Genomic DNA, 18,106 nt, shown 5'->3' with positions numbered 1-18,106 from the left:
AACAGTTTAAGCTGTTTCCTTAGTGGGCAATAGTCTCCAGAATAACACTATGCCTAGCTGTTCAAATTCAAATCAGGTATTTCTTCCTTTTACTGAATCAGTGATGTGACTGAGATTGTAGGACAGTCAATAATTTGGCAGAAAAAAATTTGGCAGAAAAAAACCCCCCTCTGCGGTACACCATGATGAGGTTAAAGTGTGTGGTGTATTTATCACATACCACCAAAGCCTTTGGGGGTATGGCTTTATGTCGTGCAGCACAGACGCAGCTTACGTGGGTATTAGAGCTCAGTTTTGGTTCTAGGACGGTCCCAGCTCAGCAGTGTGACACTTTGTGCCTGTGAGCTAATCCCACTGAGAAACAAGTTAAACTAGCCCATGAGGAACTTCCTGGACTTCACCTAAACTGCTTCTGGTATCTGAGCTCGTACATTTAGCACTAACTCAGGTATCTCTGTGCCTTATTGAATTGTAGATGTAACCTCAAAAATTAATCATAGAACCACCTCTTTGTTCATCACTGAAATGCAGCTATTAGATACCACATTAATGCAGCTTACACAGTCATTTACAATAGAAGTGAGGACTTGGCAATACATTCACTGTACCAAGTGAAAGGTAAAAGCAAAAGATTGTTTCTAGTATTAATTATGCTCTTGGAACCACAGAAGGTTTTATGTAGAAAAAGTGCAATTACTCCCCCCTGGATGTCATCAGGACGTTAACACTAAAAACTGCTCCCACAGAGTGTCAACAGGTCATTACAGATTAAAGTAGCCATGGAAAAAAAAGAAAAAAAAAAAGACACTTCTGATCTAGAAAACTGAATGACTTTGCAAAGCACTGTTCCTCAAAACAGGGATCCCCAATTTCTTACTACCCTGCCTCTGCTTGAGAAAAGTTGAAACGTTTTTCACCTCACCAGAGGCAAAACTCAGTGGATCCAAACACCTCACTGAATCCAAGCCCTCCTGCACTTCTTTGCTCCTTTTTGACTTAAGCTTCATCTAGACAAAGTCCAGCAGAATTTAAATTGGGAATTCAAATCTCATCTAGGACGTGCTCATATCCACTGGACAAGATGAATGCCACAGGGATGAGTTTTCACATCAGTGACTCAGAGGAGTGTCACAGGCCATTTACTTTGAACTCAAGGTGTTCTCGGCAAGCTTCCAGCCAACCTCTGATGAGCTGCAACCCATGTTTTCAGTAGTTTTAGCAGCTGAAAGTTCTACACTGCAATAAAGCGGGTTTTCTTAAATGTAAAACTTGTAGCATTTGTGCAGTGAAGTGAGAATATTGGCTCAGAGAGGATTTCTGGCCTCAGCAATTCTTCTAGGCAAAACCTCATAACCATTATTTCTACAGTTCCCCCCCCAGCTGGATGCTTTGGACTTGTGTTACACTTTATATATCACTGATCTAATACAGGGATGAGTGTTTCTTGTTCCCTAAGACTGTATTATTAAAGCATCATGAGTCCCACTGGAAGCTGTAGGGAACAAACCCAGAAAGTCTAACAATCCTTTTGACAGCCTAATATTTCCATGGTCTTTTTCAGCCAACTAGAGATTCCTGAAACATATCCCATCCTTCAGCCAGCTTCCAAGGCTTTAAATCATCAGAGGTGTTTCACCGCAAACTATAATTATGTCCTTTCAGCAGTGGAGAATTTACAAATTCTTCACTCTTGGATTTGCACTCCTATTTGCATTTTTAGGCAAGATAATTGCCCATGTAAAGCCCATAAGGCTTAGTAATTAAACATCACTACAAAATAAAAGGAAACTGAGTTCTGGTTCAAAAGACAGTCTGAAAAAGAAACTTCAGCAAGAATTAATCCTATCAACAGTCCTGTCCCCAGCTTTACCTTGTTTTCTTGACTTGAATGCTGCTATTAAGTTTCTCCAGCATATATTCCCCAGTGTCATGATTGACAATAAGCACACAGTCCTTCTGATATGGCCTTTTATTTCCTTTAAACACAGTCATTGGTGGAGTTGAACCCTGGTATCAAAGAAAGAGCACACATTTGTTTGGTTATATTTCCCTACACCGAAGTTTATAAACACTAAGAGAAATGAATAGATGTATTGTTCTGACCAAGAGGCTAAGCAGTTAATGTTTAGTTCCTACAGAAGATGTTCATTCATGAAAAGGGAAGACTAGTTATATGCAGTAGATCAGACATCTCCTCATAGTAATATTATGCCTTTCATCATTTTAAGTGTCTCTGCAGTGACAAAACATCATCTCCATGGTTGCCATTATTTACAGTTCTCATTCCCAAAATGGTAACATAACTGAATTTGCATAGCTGGCCCCGACAAGTGTCAGAAATCTTCTTGACATTTCTCCTCTGGAAATCTTGGCTTTGAATAAGAAATAAAGTTCTAATTATTCATGTAGCAGAACTGCTGCCTAAAGAAATATGTGGTCAATTGAAAAATAATTTAAACTGCTTTGTATTTTTTATATATATATATATATATAAAAAGGCAGTATTTTCATTACAAGCAACTGTCACAAACTATGTAACAGCAGCTGCCTTCTTCAAAGTCAGATTAGCACATAGATCCCATGCAATTATAACAAAAAGTCTTCTCAAACGCAAATAGGGTATTTTGATGCCTTCCAGAAAGTCCCCCAGTCCACACAATGCTACATAGAACCACAAAAGTCTAAAGGCCTAGACTGAGAAGCAATAAAGACAAACTTCATGTGGTGGTGCATAACTGACACTGCTGAGATTATGCTCAGGTAAACTGCATCCATGAACACACACTGGCTCATACGCCTGGTTTTGGGGTTACAGGGAGGCAGAATCTATGGTCTATCTGCACACAGAAGCATGGACGCACACAGGGCCATGTCAAAAAAGGACATGTTACTCAAAGGGGATATAGAGAAATATGTTCTCAGCTATGAAACTGCCTCAGACTTCTCTGTAATGTACAGCTACTGTACAAAGATTTTTTTTTTTAAAAGGTTTATTCATGTGCATCTTTGCACGTGCCACAGGAAAGCAACCAAAATCAGGGAGAAAAGGAAAAAACACACCCTTCTACCTTTTATTCCGAGTAGCAAAAATGAGCAATCATATTTTAACCACTCAGAATGCAATTCCTATTCTCCATATTGCTAATAAATAGAATACGTTTGAATTTAAAATGGCTTCAGAACCGTAAGGGTGAAAAATCTGAATTCCCACAAAGATACAGTAAGAGATACAGATACAATTCAGAAATTCAGTCTCAAGAAAGTCTAATCTTCAGAGGCATGTTACATTTTTAGCCTTCCTACATTTAAGAGAGGAAAGCAACATTGAAGAGAATAAAAAGCAAGCTGAAAGTCTAATCCTGCTCGCTGTTGACAACTACGTCAGGAAATGTATAATGCACAAATGTAACGAAAATTGGTCAAAGTTTGCTGGCTATCATTCTGCTACCCAGAAGCCTCCTAACTCAAAGACTGTGATTTCTGGCTTAAAAAATAAGCAGAAATAGAACCCTGATTAAGCAAATTAATCATCCCACCCTTCTACTTTAAATGTTTAGGTTTTATGTTAGTGCCTAAATAACACTGGCTTACAGATTTTGCCGAGTACAGGATAGAAGACTACAGACAATAGGTGAAACAGGTGACATTTAATCAATTGGTTTTCATGTGTGAGGGTTTTTTTAACAAACAGAAATTCTTCACTTCCCCAACCAAAACTGTTTATCAAATACTAAAGCCACTGAAGTCACATGTAGAAATAGTACTTCAATTTATTCAAGCAGCAAGGAACACCAAAATATCTCCACTGAACAAATTATCAGAGATACCCTCAGGGACCAGACAATTTCAAGAAACAATTTAGAATATGAATCCTATACAGTCGTTGGGCAACTGAGAACCAAAGCAGGTCCAAGAAATTCAGTGAATCTTGTCAGGATGAAATGATCTCAAAATTTCTCACTCTTTTCCAGTGTGCTCAGTGTTTTCCAGCTCTCTGTCTGGACCACAGGCCTTGGAACAACGCACGCACAGTGGCTGCATTCAGTGCAGTTAGCTGCCTAAGCCTCCAAAGCACACTAGGAGCTTAAAACTGCTCATACTCATGGGAAGACAATCAAATTAAACTCATCAGTACAGAGATCTGTTGTTCAACACAAAAGATGAATGAACAACACTGTTCTCAGTCAACCCAAGATGAATGCCACTGCTACTAATCGTATTGTTACCTGCTTTCAAATCACACTACCGTGCTCATCATTTTTATAGACAAAAACCAGTATTGCGACCTTCTGCAGCACTAAAGGTGACCAAAGCCATATAAGAAACAGGAGTGGGGGGAAGCAAGCTGAAGCTTCATTCAGCAAGAATTATCACAGTATCATCACCTACCAATTAAAAACACCAACATGCCAGAATAAACAATACCAAAAGGATCTGACACTCAGCTTCCAAACTGACTGCTGCCCCCCTGAAGCCACTAAACCCATCGATGTCTGTGAATTCTGGTTTATTGGCTTGACACATAGCATTAACTTCAGCTAATAAACAAATCCAGTTCCAGCATGCAAGCACTTTCTTTTGATTTGGTAAGGAAACCACGGAATCTTCAATTGGAAAACAGCTGCACCTATAAAGTTTGATCACTTGTTTTATTGCTGTTTGACCATCATCCTCACACAGTAGATCTTTATGGCATCATTTGAGGAGGAAGCGGATAGGAAAACACTTCATTGCCACTCACCAGGACCGCCCCCCTCGCTTCCACTGATGAAGCTAACGGCAGGGAACCCTCTATGATCTCTACATGTTTTAGTAAAGGGAAGAACATGCTTACAGGCCAACCTGTGGCTTCTAAACATTGAATCTTGACTAAAGCCCAAATTACTCTGCCTTTCTTCCTTAAGCCATAGCACTAAAAATAGATGGAAACCAGGCACAGAGCTTCAGCTAACAGTAAAAGTCATCTTGTTATTCAAGGAAGAGCAGGAAGGAAGGAATCAAAAGTAAAGAACAGACTGGAACCTTAAAAAATATAACCCTTTACAAAGATTCAATTGTACAGTCCTTTCCTGAGGTAACACACTACAAGTCTGGCTGCTCAAACTCAAATATTGAACCCACTTGTATTAACAAAGATGAAAGTGAAACTAACATTTACATGAGGCTGCAACTACATTGCAAATTCGTTGGAGTAAACAAGGACACATACATAACAAACTTACCGGAATATGTGGCAAAGTGATTGTTACATCTTCTCCCTTACCCACGTACAGGTCCCCCTCACAAGCTGTATCAAGTGATGCTGGCTTAAAATCATCTAAAGAGGAAAACAATTGTGATTACATTCCTCGGAGTCTTCAGAAGTGTCATCCTGCCCTGCAAAGAGTCACTGCATATTTACTGTAGTAATAGAGAATGCTAAAAACATGCTAGTGTTTACAGCAGGAGTGGAATAACACACCAGTACAATGTGTCTATGCTCAGTGCCTCAGTCATTGACGGCAACAGATTCTAAACTTCCTTTTTAAAATGGAAATAAGGTTCTAGATCTTGTGTTTGAAGACCAAAAGCAGACTTCTCCAAACGCCAGGCTTAGAGCGATACTTAATTTTGCAAGCAAGGGTAAAACTGTATCATGCATCTCAAAAGAGTATTGACTTCACGAATCAGGGCTCTGAGTGGCTCCTGCCAATTCCAAACCTGAGGACTTTCTCCGTGACAAAGACTGACTTAGTGACACCAACTAATTTAGCCTTGCTGATATTTCTGGCTATTTAGCAGCCATTCTGCCTCCACAATACCTCCTCAAGCATAGACAAGACCTCGGCTCTCACCTATAAGGAAAAAAAGGTGCCGATCTTACTTCAGCAGGCTCCCTGCTAGTCCAGTGCCACTGTGGATGGAAAGCATGACTAAGGTGAGACACTGTAATAGCTTTAAACTAACCCTAGCTTTAAGTATTTTTGTTGCATTGTATAGAATGCTTTGTCCCCCAAACAAGGCACTTCTGTTTAGTGATTTGAACTAAGAACATTTTAACTTAAAAGTATTTTCTCCTCATTATTCTGTCGTGCTGATGAGCCATAAAAAAAACCCATAAAAAACTGTCAGAACCTGTAATATTTTGACAGAGGATTTAGACAAAGTGAAATAAGATATAGGCTGGTTTGCATTGTTTGTTTCTAAAATAAGCCTCCATTCAATTCTAGCATCTCTGGATATGAAGAGATGCAATTATATTCACGATCAAGGCTTTTAATTACTACATTAGTTAAGAAATTAATATCTCAGAACAAATTTAAAATGTAATTCCACTATGAAAAGCACATTTGCAGAAAAAAACCCAAAACCCCAGCTTGTAATAAATTCTCATTAAGAGGATGTTAATGTCTAATTGAGTTTTAGTTTGACAGCACAACAAGCAGAATCAGGCACACTTGACTTAATCCTCATGCCTTAACTGCCAGACCAAATCATACCCTTCATTTTCATCCGAGCAATCTATTTCTAGCTATTGTTTCCCACCTACTTTATGTGCAAGCTTGCTAAAAAACCAAACCAGCTGTACAAGAGCTAGTGTCTTTGCCAAAAAGGGATCAAGATTTTCAACAGCGCAGTCACTAAATTAAAAGGAATATTACTATCAGACTTCTGTCTTGGTATCAGCAGAATATAGCTACTCTAAACAAACACTCAAATTGTTTTCATTTGGTTAGCTCACTAGGTGTACGTGCTTGGCTAATCTTGCTGTAGATCGAGTGCACATATGTCCCTCCAAATGGACCCACAGTCCTTTTTCCAAAAGTCAATGTTTTTAAGATGGGTTTTCCTGGGATAATCCAGTTTTTCAGTACAGTATTTCATAAACATTATGGAAAGGAATGAAGTATTTTAAGAAGGCCGAAACAAATTTAGCCTACAAAATCCTCTTATTGTAGTTTGTGTAAAGAGGTTTACGGGAACAATATAATGCTTGGATCCCAAATAAATAATTCCAGATCAACAGTTTGAAAAAAATTTATAACCAGGAAATGAGAGATCTCACTTGAAAGTCATGGATGGAAAATACAGCACACAGAAAGTTCTTTTGAAATCAGACTATGACTGGAAGAATGCAGTTTTAAGAGCTTTGGCTTTGCAATCCCTTAAGAAATTGATTATTGAAGCACTTTCAATTCTAGAAATACAGTGTATTTCTATCTGGATATGGCTTGGCTTCACACACTATCAGACAACAATCTCATTCATTTGATAGTTGGACTATTTTAAAATTTTGATCTGTAAACGTAGATCTGCTAGTATGTTAGTGCTGGATAAAACTGTTCAGAGTTCTGTATAAACAGTTAAATGTACCAAACATATGGTATGGTATTTTTTAGCACGGTGGCATTATGTATAACCAGAGGGGTGAGACATACAAAATTTAAGTGTTAATCCACTAGACAGTTTACCGTTGAGCAAAATAACTTTGCCTCTGTCACTGACCATCTGCTTGAGTAACAGCTCAAACTAGAAAGCTGTTCTTTCAAGTCGTACTCGGGTGACTAATACCACTGAAATTACTTACTCCTAGTGTATGAATACGGGCCATGAGACTGGGCCTAGGATTATGCATCATAAAACAAAAAAAATTCCTACTGTTAACCATATAAATTTCCTACCTTAATACAAAGCTACTTAAATCTATGTTTAGTATCACTTTCATTTACTGTTGGTGATTTACTACTCATTTTAAATCCTGGACTCATTTAGGGAAGAAAAAGCAGTTTCTTTCCCACAAAGGTAAGAGTGAGCTATTCTTCAAAACAATCTTCTAATATGAAATTAAATGTACTCAATGCTAAATACAGCAGTTGGAATAAATCTGGTGGCCTTAAAAGAAACCCACGTTCTTCCAATTATTCCACAACTTCATAACTGCTCACGACCCTACCTCAGGATTTATCTTACACTTATTAGGCAGCACTGTATGTGTCTGAGTCATTTCTGCTCGCTTTCCTGGGAAGTGACTTATCAGAGCTGGCTGGAGTGGGGACAGCCAGGGACGGGCCTGCTGGGCTACACGTTGCCTCATCGCGAAAACAGCCAGTTAACGATCAAACAGACCTGCCGCGCTCCTCTCCAAGCACTCCCGCAACCTGTCCTGCGACTGCTATAAAAATCCCAAAAAACCCGCAAGCCACCCCCTCACGGAGCGGATCGCTTTATGCTCCTGGGCGATTCACGCACGCTTCATGGAAAACTTCCTAAAATGTTCGTCTGCCCTGGTCTGCCTCGCTCAAATCTCCTCCCCGCCAACAATCCCGGCCCGCATCCACCTTCCCCTTCCCCCCTCAGGCTGCCTGCCGGGGTGGGACACGTCTGTGGGGAAAACACTCGTGGGGGTGGCGCGGAGGGAAGACGGGCGCTGAGGGAGCGGGAAAGGGGGGGGGGGCGGTCGAGCGCTGAGGGGGGAAACGAGACGGGCGCTGAGGGGAGCGGGAGGGAAAGGGGGGAAACGGGCGCTGAGGGGGGGACGAAGCCCTGGGGCGGCGGCGCGAAGAAGGCGGCGGGGAGCAGAGCGTCCAGGGCGAGAGAAAGGCTTCGTCGTGGCGGGCCGGAGCGGCCCCCCACCCCCGCCCCCCCCGAGGCCGGCGAGGAGTTAGAAACCGCGGCGGGACACCGGGAGGAAACCTCGGTGAGGTGTCCGGGCGCCGGGCGGGTACTGCCCCCCGCCCCGCGGCCGGCCGGCGGGAAGGGGCCCGAGGAGAGGGGGCTTGCCGGCAGGAGCGGTGGGTGCGGCAGAAGGGGAAGCGCCGCCGCGGCAGGCGGCAAGAGAACGGGATGCGGGGAGCGGGAGGAGAGGGGGGAGGAAGGGGCGGCCGCGGCAGGGCCCGTCGGGAGGGCGAGGGGGTGGCACTCACAGCGGATGGTGTGGAAGAAGGCCTTGGGCCGCCGCTCGAAGCTCTCGCCCAGCTGCAGCGGGTGCTCCTCCTTGTCCAGCACCGAGTTCGCCGAGCCGTTCATGTCCCCAGTCCCGTCCCGTCCCCTCCCTGCCCGGCCAGTCCCTTCCTCTCCTCCGTGCGCTGCCGCCCGGCGCCCTTCCGGGGACCGAGTGCAGCCGGGAAACTGCTCCGGAGCCGGCGGCGGCGGCGGCAGGTGCGGCGGGGCCAGGCGGGGCGGGGGCGCTGGGCCGATCGGGGACTGCTGTCCCCGCAGGGGGGGTGCGGGTCCCCGCAGCGGCGTCCCTCAGAGGAGAGGTGGGGGCCCGGCGCTCCCCGCCCTCGGCAGGGCCGGGCAGGGCAGGGCAGGAGGGGCCTTCCCTGCCGGGTATTCGGCCGCGGCCCCTCTGAGGGAGCAGCTGTTGGCGGGAAACTGGTTTCCCTGTGGGGGGACCGGGGGCGTGCATAGAGGTGCTATCTGTTTGCGGTTTTAGGGCTGGATTAACCTTTAAAAGGCTCTTTAGCTTAAACGTAGGCTGTTAAAACCGTGTTATCATCGTGCTAACTTCCCACCACAGCTTTTTCTGGGAACAAATGGGTCAGTGAAAGGACTAGTTCGGATTTTTTTTTTTCCTAGGTTGTCCTGTGAAGAAATATAAACGTTGATCTTTTTGTAGCGTGCCAGGCATATACGAAAAAAGTTGGTGATTAAGCTTTGAGGACGTGCTCTTGAGAAGACTTTATATCAAGGGAACCTGCTTCTCCGTAACTTTTTGTGTTGTTTCTGAAAGGAAAAGGGGGTGTGACTCCCGTGAAGACAGACAAAATTTTGACAGTTCTTTATTTCCTTTGCACAAGTTTGTATTTTGTATTTGTATCGTGTAAGATAAATATGTAAGTGAAGTACTATTATTTTTTTTGCTTTAGGATGAGTATTGTTGGGTTTTTCTCATTTTGGTAAATGACACCAATGCCTGGTTCTGGACATGGACATAAACGAGGGGCACGTTTTGGCTACTGGGCTTCCTTGGGCATTACTGGGCCATGCAGAATTTAATTCACATGTGCCATCATCCAGGATCTGGATGTCTGGCAAGGCAAGAGTCAGAACTAGTTTAACATCAGAGAAAAGATTTGGATCCCTTCCCAGCCTATGCAGAACTCTTTTCATTGCTCAGTTTTTGTTAACTTCTGAAAATGAAACTACCTGTAATTGTTAAAATTGGTGTGGATCCTCAGGAGGAGTCAGTGGAAAGCTGGCTGTGGGCAATTTGGCCACAGTACTGGTTTTGCGCTCTTGTTCAAGTGACGTGGTGTTATAAATGCTGATGTTTTCACCAGTGTTTTCTCGCAGAGGTGAGAGCTGGAAGGAGAAATGCTAACATGAATACAGTTTGTTTCATCCACTTTAATGGGACTTTTAAATGTCACCTTTCAGTTATGATTTTTCTGAAGTGTTCTAACTGGGGTTAACAGGAAACAAAGCCCTAGCTTTCCTTTTAAAGTCAGTTTTAGTGAAAATAAGCTTAGAGCTGCACCATCTCTCTTTTGTTAGGTAGCTTTCTAGGATGCAGAGGGAAGACCAGCAGACTCTGTTAAGTATCTTCTTTAACTTTGACATCAGTGTGATGTTGTATGCAGTTGTTAGTTTGGATGGCGGATTTCTGAAATTAAGAGAAATCTGATGGCATTGCAGTCCATCAGGTAGGACAGATCACTGTAAGATTGTAGTAAGTGCACACTGTAACTCTTTCTCATTTTTTCTTCTGCTTCTAGATCCTCAGCTATTTTACCTAAGTGATGGAAGCATACACTAAAGAAAAACAAATCACCTTTGGGTCTTTGGCATTCGTATTTGTGTGAAAGAATCTAGGATGTTCCAAGAAAAGGTGTCAGCGAATTGCTTAAATATAACGACATCTACTGAAGATGATGCTTTCCAAAAAAAAACCCATAGTGCAAGAATCCTTAGCCCAGAAGAAGCTGAGAGACTGGCAAAAGACCGGGTTTTGGTGTCTGAGTTCAAACAACTAAAACTGGAGAATGAGGCACAGAAGAACTGGGATCTATTTTACAAAAGAAACAGCACCAACTTCTTCAAAGACAGACATTGGACAACCAGAGAGTTTCAAGAGTTAAAAGCATGTCGGGAGGTGAGATCTATAAATCTATAAAAATAAGATTCCATCCTCTGTAAAAGATGGGATTGATTGTTTCCAAATGATTTAATAATACTTATAACAAAGCCATTAGGGTAAGAGCTGTCCCATGTTAAGTTTGCAGTGCCCTGCGTAGTTTCTCTTAATATCAAAGACCCCAGCTCAGAATCAGATGCATCAGTTCAGTTTCAGTTTATAATTGACCCATACTGGATACTGAGAATGAAATCTGGAATGTTTGTTTTGTGTCCTAAATAGACAACTTGTCTCTCTGTGATGTGTCGTTTTCAGATACAAGTTGGTGCACTTCAGAACGCTTTTTAAAGAAAAACATCCAGAATTACAGATTAACTGCAAAACATGATTAAGGGGAATAGCCAGATGCATCTGTTGTTCTCTATAGTTGAATGAAAGACAAGACAGAAATGGTACAACAATCTGTCGATTACTTAAGGGGTAGATGACTAAAGAAATATTAATACATTCTAAAAAGATTTGTAATTTTATAGAACTCAAGATTTCTATTTTGTAGTGTCAGATTATCCAATGGATGCCTACTTTGGTTTTTGAATCAATGGTAATTAAAATTGATTGTAGCTTTTAATATGTTGAGTGAACAACATCTCTGTTCATATAATGAGGAAAACAAAAATGATGTGCTTTATCTTGGATTTCTTCTTCCCCAGTTTGCAGATCAGAAACTGACCATTCTGGAAGCAGGCTGTGGGGTTGGGAACTGCTTGTTTCCACTCTTAGAAGAAGATCTGAATATTTTTGCATATGCCTGTGATTTCTCTCCTAGAGCTGTTGAGTATGTGAAGGTTGGTGTGATATTTAAAACTTCTTTTAGACTGTCTTTAGAAACATCTGAAATTACAAATGACTGGAACGACAGACTTCTCTTCCCTCCCTTTTTTTAAGAAGGGTAGAATAGCTTTTGCCAAAAAATGGAGACTGGTCCATTTCAGTGGAGCTCCTATCCAAGAAGCCGAATCGTTGCTCAAGATCTAGTTTTTCAGCATCAAATTCAGCGTAGTGTTATGGTAATATATGTATATTACTTGAATGATTTGTGAAGACTCTGTTTTTGGGGAGCACTACTATGTCTCTGCTCACTGTGCAGTACAGGAAAATTTTTTTGGCGTGGAAGCTTGCCGTTGATATTTGTGGGATAGAGGGAGTCTCAAGGAGGATCTTGAAAACAGGGCTGTGAAAGTTGTTGTTACGGAAATTTGTAGCCTGAATAGAAATAGTATGTTTATGCTTATTCATATGTAGGGGGTACTGCAGTCTGAAGTTAAGTCTTCCAGCGAGGCTGGTGGGGGCTTTGGGCTTTAAAAGTCTTCTGGTTTATTAAGTTTGTAATCACAGGTAGATTTCTATGTATCTGTTATTTGAAAGCATTCTCTTGTGGGACATTGTGACTGAGAACCACAAGATACATGCTGCATATCTCATGGAAAAGATGGGAAGAAATATGTATGGCAAACAGGAGAGGGGACAGCAGCTCCCTGGGATACCACTGCTGCGCTGCAAGATGAGGTTGGGCTGAGTGTGTACCCCGGGTTTTGGAGCCTCCACAGCTCTTGCTGAATTTCTTTCTTGCCAAGAGCAGGTTTCCTTTTACCCTGCAAAACTGTGGGCTAGAACAGCCCAACTGCAGATTATGTGACATGAACTCGAACTGTTTACAGTCTACTTGTAGCTCAAGAGCTGTACTTCGATCACTTTGTAATACAGAAGTTCTTTTAATAATATTTCTGTATTTTTAAAGAGTAGAAGCAGCGGTAAAACAGAAACGGTATGTTTTCTGAACTGTCTTAACACACATTCCTTCTCAAACTCCTGAGAACAGAGTATTCTGGTAGTTGTAGTTTCACTGTTGTGGTATGCAGCAAAGAATTTCCGATTGCATTAGTCACCCGTTGGAAGTTAATGTGCTTTTGCCACCATGCTTTGTGTCACTCTACTGATTAGTTTCACAAGTTTTTTACTTTTTTGCAATAACAAATGCTGGTAATTTTCAGTGAAAGCATACTCTTTTCATTTCCCTAGAAAAATGCCTTGTACAGTACTGAAAGATGTAAAGTGTTCCAGTGTGATCTTACCAAAGATGATCTTCTAGAAAATATTCCAGCAGATTCTGTGGATGTTGTCACACTTATATTTGTACTTTCTGCCATTCACCCTGACAAAATGCATCTTGTCTTGAAGAACATTTACAAGGTAAAACCAGCTGATTTTACAGCCTTTAAAGCACTTTCCTTCTTTCTAGCTTGAAAGTACATTTTTTTTCTGAGAAAATAACCCCTCTTGTAATGGTGATTCTTAATACTATATTCCATGGATGTATTTAGTTAGTTCACCTAGTATATGGGACTACAACATGTTTTACAATGTTTTTTCTCTCTCTTGTTATTGTGAGGTTGTTTGGATTCTGAGCTAATGCATGCCATCAACATAATGAAAAGGTATTTTGAACCTGTGACTTGGGCTCCTAGGTTGTATGCCACAAATAATGTTTATGGACTGCAGAAATGTCCGTCTTGATCAGGTGTGAATGACAGTGAAACATACAGTGACTTGCAGTTATTGTTATTCGTAAACACAGTTGATCTGTGGTAATTTAGAAGTGGGGTGTTCAGAGATCAACATTAATCTAGAGAGACTTGTCTCCCTGGGCTGCCTTTGTTAGTTGATAGACTAGGATAGGCCCGTCCAGAGGGTGGTTTAAACAGTGTGAATTGTGATTGTTCTGAATTTCCCTGAGATGTCATATATTGACTGCACAGGGAAATAGTCCACATATTTTTTTTATTTATGCATATGTGTGTATTTGGGGATTTATATTATCAGACGACCTGTTTGTTTTATCATCAGTAGTTTGAAAAGGGAGTGTTAGATTTTTTTGGTATATCTCCAGCTGTTTTTCCAAAGTCAGGATTGGTTCTTAGCTCCTGCACATGAAAAGGCTAATTATTGTTTTCTCTGTGGAGATGCCTGGTTCCTTTAACTGGCTTGTAGGTTTCTGCACAAATTTGCAAGTGGCAAGTACTCCTTTTCTTCTCTAACAAATACAGCTGGCATTTGATGAGGTAGGAAAGTGGCATGCATCAAATATCTTAAGTCAGCATGGCCAATGACCATGTATTTCTAAATTTTAAACTCTTTATGGCTTGATTCCTTTATCGAAGAGCAATTTAAAAAAAAAAAAACAAAACAAAAACCTGCAACCATTGTCTTGAAATTTTTCCTTTTTTATTTCTTATTATATTGAAACATTTTTCTTTCTCACATGAAAAAAGAAATGTCGTGATATTCTTTATTGTTAATCGTGAAGCAAAATCAGGTGCTAGACTGTGTACTACCCAACAAAGAAAATGCCCTGTTAGGACTTAATTTTTATTGTTAAACTGTATTATTTTCTTCTTTCCTCTGTATTTGAAGAGTGTTGCAAAAAGCTTATTTAGCTGATCAGCACCCAAACAGATATGTTAAAACTATTTGTAGTCTACTGTTCATGGGGAAGCATTTTTAAGAGCAGACAATCCAGTTTTTATACAACTTTTTTGTTGCACAGGGAATTAATTCAATATATATATCACTTCTGTATTGAATGTGTTAGGATACCTTGCCTTAGTTATATGTGTATGTGTATACAAATTAAAAAATTATATATGTGGCTAAATCCTTTTACCTTATTAAAGCATATATGTATTATGTGACAGGTATTAAAACCAGGCAAGTGTGTCTTGTTCAGAGACTATGGACTGTATGATCATGCAATGCTCAGGTTTAAATCTGGCAGCAAACTTGGAGAAAACTTTTATGTTAGGCAAGATGGGACAAGATCATACTTTTTTACTGAAGGTAAGACATCCTGTAGAGTGCTTTCTTTTCTGTGAATCTTCTGTTGAAATTTGCTTCAGGGAATTGCCATCATGCCCGTGGAAGTTTTGTTTTAAACAGTTGAACTGTTAAAATTGTGGTGTACTTCATTTGCCATCCATTTTGGAAGGAAGAGGGTATTTAGACTGGCAGGACTTTTTGGAGCACTTTCTTGTTTACAAGCTTCTTGTACGTGCTATAATGTGCCAAGAGCAGCAGTTTCTGATTTTGCTGGATATCATTCAGATTTGTTATCTAAGGGGAAAAAAAATCCGATGTTCAGTAACAAAATTGATTATCTTCATGAAGCAACTAAGCAGTTGTCTTGGCATCGTTCTTTTTGCAAGGCTATTCCTGGTGTGCAGAATGAGGTCTACTGAAGAAGTCGATGACTTCTGAAGCAGAACATGACTACGGGGCTGAGAAGCTTGTGCACAAATCATGCTGAGATAACACTGGCTAGCAGTGGCCACTCTGTCTTCTGTTACTTTAGTAAAGATGATGCAAAAAACATTTCCGTGTGGTACAATATTTAAACAGTTTTTTGTTCAGTGCTCATAATGCTTTAGGAAGGAAGGTAATTATTGCAGTTTACTGGTGGAGAATTTGAAGCATGGAGACATGAAGGAATTTGCTTAGACTCTCACAATGAGTTGGGATTATAGCTTGTCTTCTAACTCCCAATTCCTCATGCTAAACTTTAGTGAGCCATTACTTCCCCCTATCAATTACCGGGCACTGTGTAATAAGAGCTGTGTGTTTATTTCTGTGGGGCTCTTTGTTCTTATTCTAAAGCCAAATACAGCCACTGAAGAGACTGATTTGGAGCCAAGTAAATGTTATTCATATTTTATGACATATTACCTAATTGCTTCTGATATATAAAACCCATTAATCTTGTCTGAGCTCTCTCTATTCTTTATAGGACAATGATGAAATCTAAGATAATGCAGGCTGTGCTACAGCTTCATTGAAGCATTTCTAGAACTGTTATTGAGTCATTTTTAGTTCTGTTTAAACAATTAGCTCTTACAAAGAGGATGCATGCTAAAGGGAACAACTAAGAGACTGACCTAGCTGTGGAATTTTAAATCCCATTTTTATGGTGTGTTAGAATTGTTTCTGACTGAGAAATTCCTTGCTAGTGTGCATGTTTGCTTTGGGGGAAGAATTGAGGTAGGGAGGAGGAAGAGAAAGGAAGGAGAAAAGAGAGAATTTATATTATATTGCTCATGTTAGCAATTGTTTTGCCTTGGGTTGGTCTGTGACTGCCTCATGGACCACCTCTGCTCCCATTTTTCATCATTATGATCTCATTCATCTCGCTGATTTTCATATAAATATTGCTTAATGTTTGAATATTCTTTTGTTACTAGAAACATGACTCCCATAATTTCTGCAGTTTGCAACCTGTGCTATTTTTCATTTGTTTTGCACTACACTAGTACACCAAGTAATTGTTGCATAGGATGATTTGAAATGCTTATTTATAGTTTGTCTGGCCTCAGATAACGACACCGGGCCTCTTCCATGGAAAAAAAAATCCACTCCACTGTTTGAAATAACACTAAATTTGATGATGAATGGATGGTTGTAATTTTGTATTATGAAATATGTGTAACTTCCTCACAATGAGATTTCAATAGGTCCACAGTTAAGTGCTGTTTATTTATATTTCATTGATTTGAGTCCCCCATTTTACATGAACACACTGTGTTTACAACCAGTGCATGTGGCTTCATGATGGGCTTAGATAAGCCTGTACTACTGCCAAAGTGGGTGGTTTTAGTGTCCTTCCTCAACACCCCACCCCTTCTAGTGCTGGGGTTCCTGTACCCACACGATCAGCTGTTTCACTGAGCCAATCCCCCTGAGCAATGAAAACATGGCATGTCTTTGTTTTCTATCAAGTAGCACAAGTTTAGAATGGCTTAAATCTATTGTGAAATACCGCCTGAGTAAGTGAAACAAGGTGCAGGAAAGGAAAAGGGATGATTTTTAGTTAACATGACAAGTTAATGGCATGAGCAGCCCTCTCTGCTGTGTAGGTCACCCTGTTTGTGAGGTACTTCTGCCTTCCCTAAGGGGAGACATGCTTTGAGTAAGATCCTTTTGTTTATGGAAAATACTTTCTGTTTGACTTAGTGGAGGCTTGGTACCACCATATCTCCTTTGCAATTTTGCCAATGGCATGTGAATGGTAACGTAGGGTGGTATTCTTCCTCAAGCAGAGATACATCTACAAGGCTGGATTACCTTTGAAATATTTTAAATAAGCAATGTATTCAGCTAGCAAAGTTCAGCTGCATGAAGTGAAAATGCACTGGCGTCAGTCACAAGGAGGATGACGAGACTCAATAAAAATAAGAGATGTGGCGAGTTTTGGAAGCTAAACTGGGTAACTAGCTTAAGCCCCAGTTTTGCAAGCTGTTTTGGTTAGATTGGTGTTTCTAAAGGAGATCTGTATTGACTTTTATTCAGCAGTCTGCCTGCATAGAACAGCTTGAAATCTGAAGGCCTGTGTGATTTTCGTGCTGTAACACATAGGAACATATGCTTATATAAATGCTGACTAGTGTTTTAAAAATAGCTTAAATGTAATATTTCATCTTGTTTTTTTAAATTCTCTTCCAGAGTTCTTGTCTCAGCTTTTCAAGGCTGAGGGATACAAGCAAGTGGTCAATGAATATGTGCAGCGAGAAACTGTGAATAGAAAAGAAGACTTGCGTGTTCCAAGAGTTTTTCTTCAAAGCAAATTTCAAAAGCCTTTCAGTGAGACATAAGTTCTTGCTGATTAGCAACAGCACTGCTTGTTTCACATGGAAACTAGCACGTAGTTTTTCCTTGTGTGTGCTCATCTTTCTGGTAAACCAGAAATGACTGCATCTAGTACTTGTTAGTTTCCATCCTCAGATATGAAATATGAATGCTATTTCTAATTCAAATTTAAGGTGATTTAGTGATGCAGGCAACCTGTCGAGTATTTGTATTCCTGCTTCTAAAGTAAATCCTGTGCAGCATTCTTGAAGGATCAGGTAAAGCACACTAAATATGGTTAATTTTAAGCACTAGTTTTCATTCGTTAGTATGATAACTGTTGTTTCCATTTTTATTAAAAACTATTTTTTAAATAAGTAT

At 40.6% G+C, this 18,106-nt stretch overlaps 2 protein-coding genes across 4 annotated transcripts in view; one reads left to right on the top strand and one right to left on the bottom strand.

The window, feature by feature from the left end:
- The window catches only part of EAF1 (ELL associated factor 1), a 23,169-nt gene extending 14,155 nt beyond the window's left edge, over nt 1-9,014 (bottom strand). The window contains exons 1-3 of the mRNA XM_074860338.1: nt 8,904-9,014; nt 5,223-5,317; nt 1,871-2,007 (exon numbers count right to left, since the gene is read on the bottom strand). Of these exons, the coding sequence (XP_074716439.1) occupies nt 1,871-2,007; nt 5,223-5,317; nt 8,904-9,006 (335 nt within the window). The 5' untranslated portion in view covers nt 9,007-9,014. The remainder of the gene's footprint in view (nt 1-1,870; nt 2,008-5,222; nt 5,318-8,903) is intronic.
- Nucleotides 8,550-18,106, top strand: METTL6 (methyltransferase 6, tRNA N3-cytidine). Of its 3 annotated transcripts, none has more exons than XM_074860325.1 (6): nt 8,550-8,677; nt 10,698-11,074; nt 11,767-11,901; nt 13,136-13,306; nt 14,809-14,950; nt 17,603-18,106. In XM_074860325.1, the coding sequence occupies exons 2-6, from the start codon at nt 10,796-10,798 to the stop codon at nt 17,749-17,751; spliced, it is 876 nt and encodes a 291-aa protein (XP_074716426.1). In that variant the 5' UTR covers nt 8,550-8,677; nt 10,698-10,795; the 3' UTR covers nt 17,752-18,106. The 3 variants fall into 3 exon arrangements, with proteins under 3 accessions (XP_074716426.1, XP_074716419.1, XP_074716424.1); XM_074860318.1 differs by lacking the exon at nt 8,550-8,677 and adding an exon at nt 8,986-9,138; XM_074860323.1 differs by lacking the exon at nt 8,550-8,677 and adding an exon at nt 9,583-9,815.

The sequence above is a fragment of the Strix uralensis genome, chromosome 1 (genome assembly GCF_047716275.1).
Source record: "Strix uralensis isolate ZFMK-TIS-50842 chromosome 1, bStrUra1, whole genome shotgun sequence".
Classification (NCBI taxonomy): domain Eukaryota; kingdom Metazoa; phylum Chordata; class Aves; order Strigiformes; family Strigidae; genus Strix; species Strix uralensis.
The sequence above is the reverse complement of the archived record's forward strand: the minus strand, read 5'-3'. Positions and strand labels throughout refer to the sequence as shown.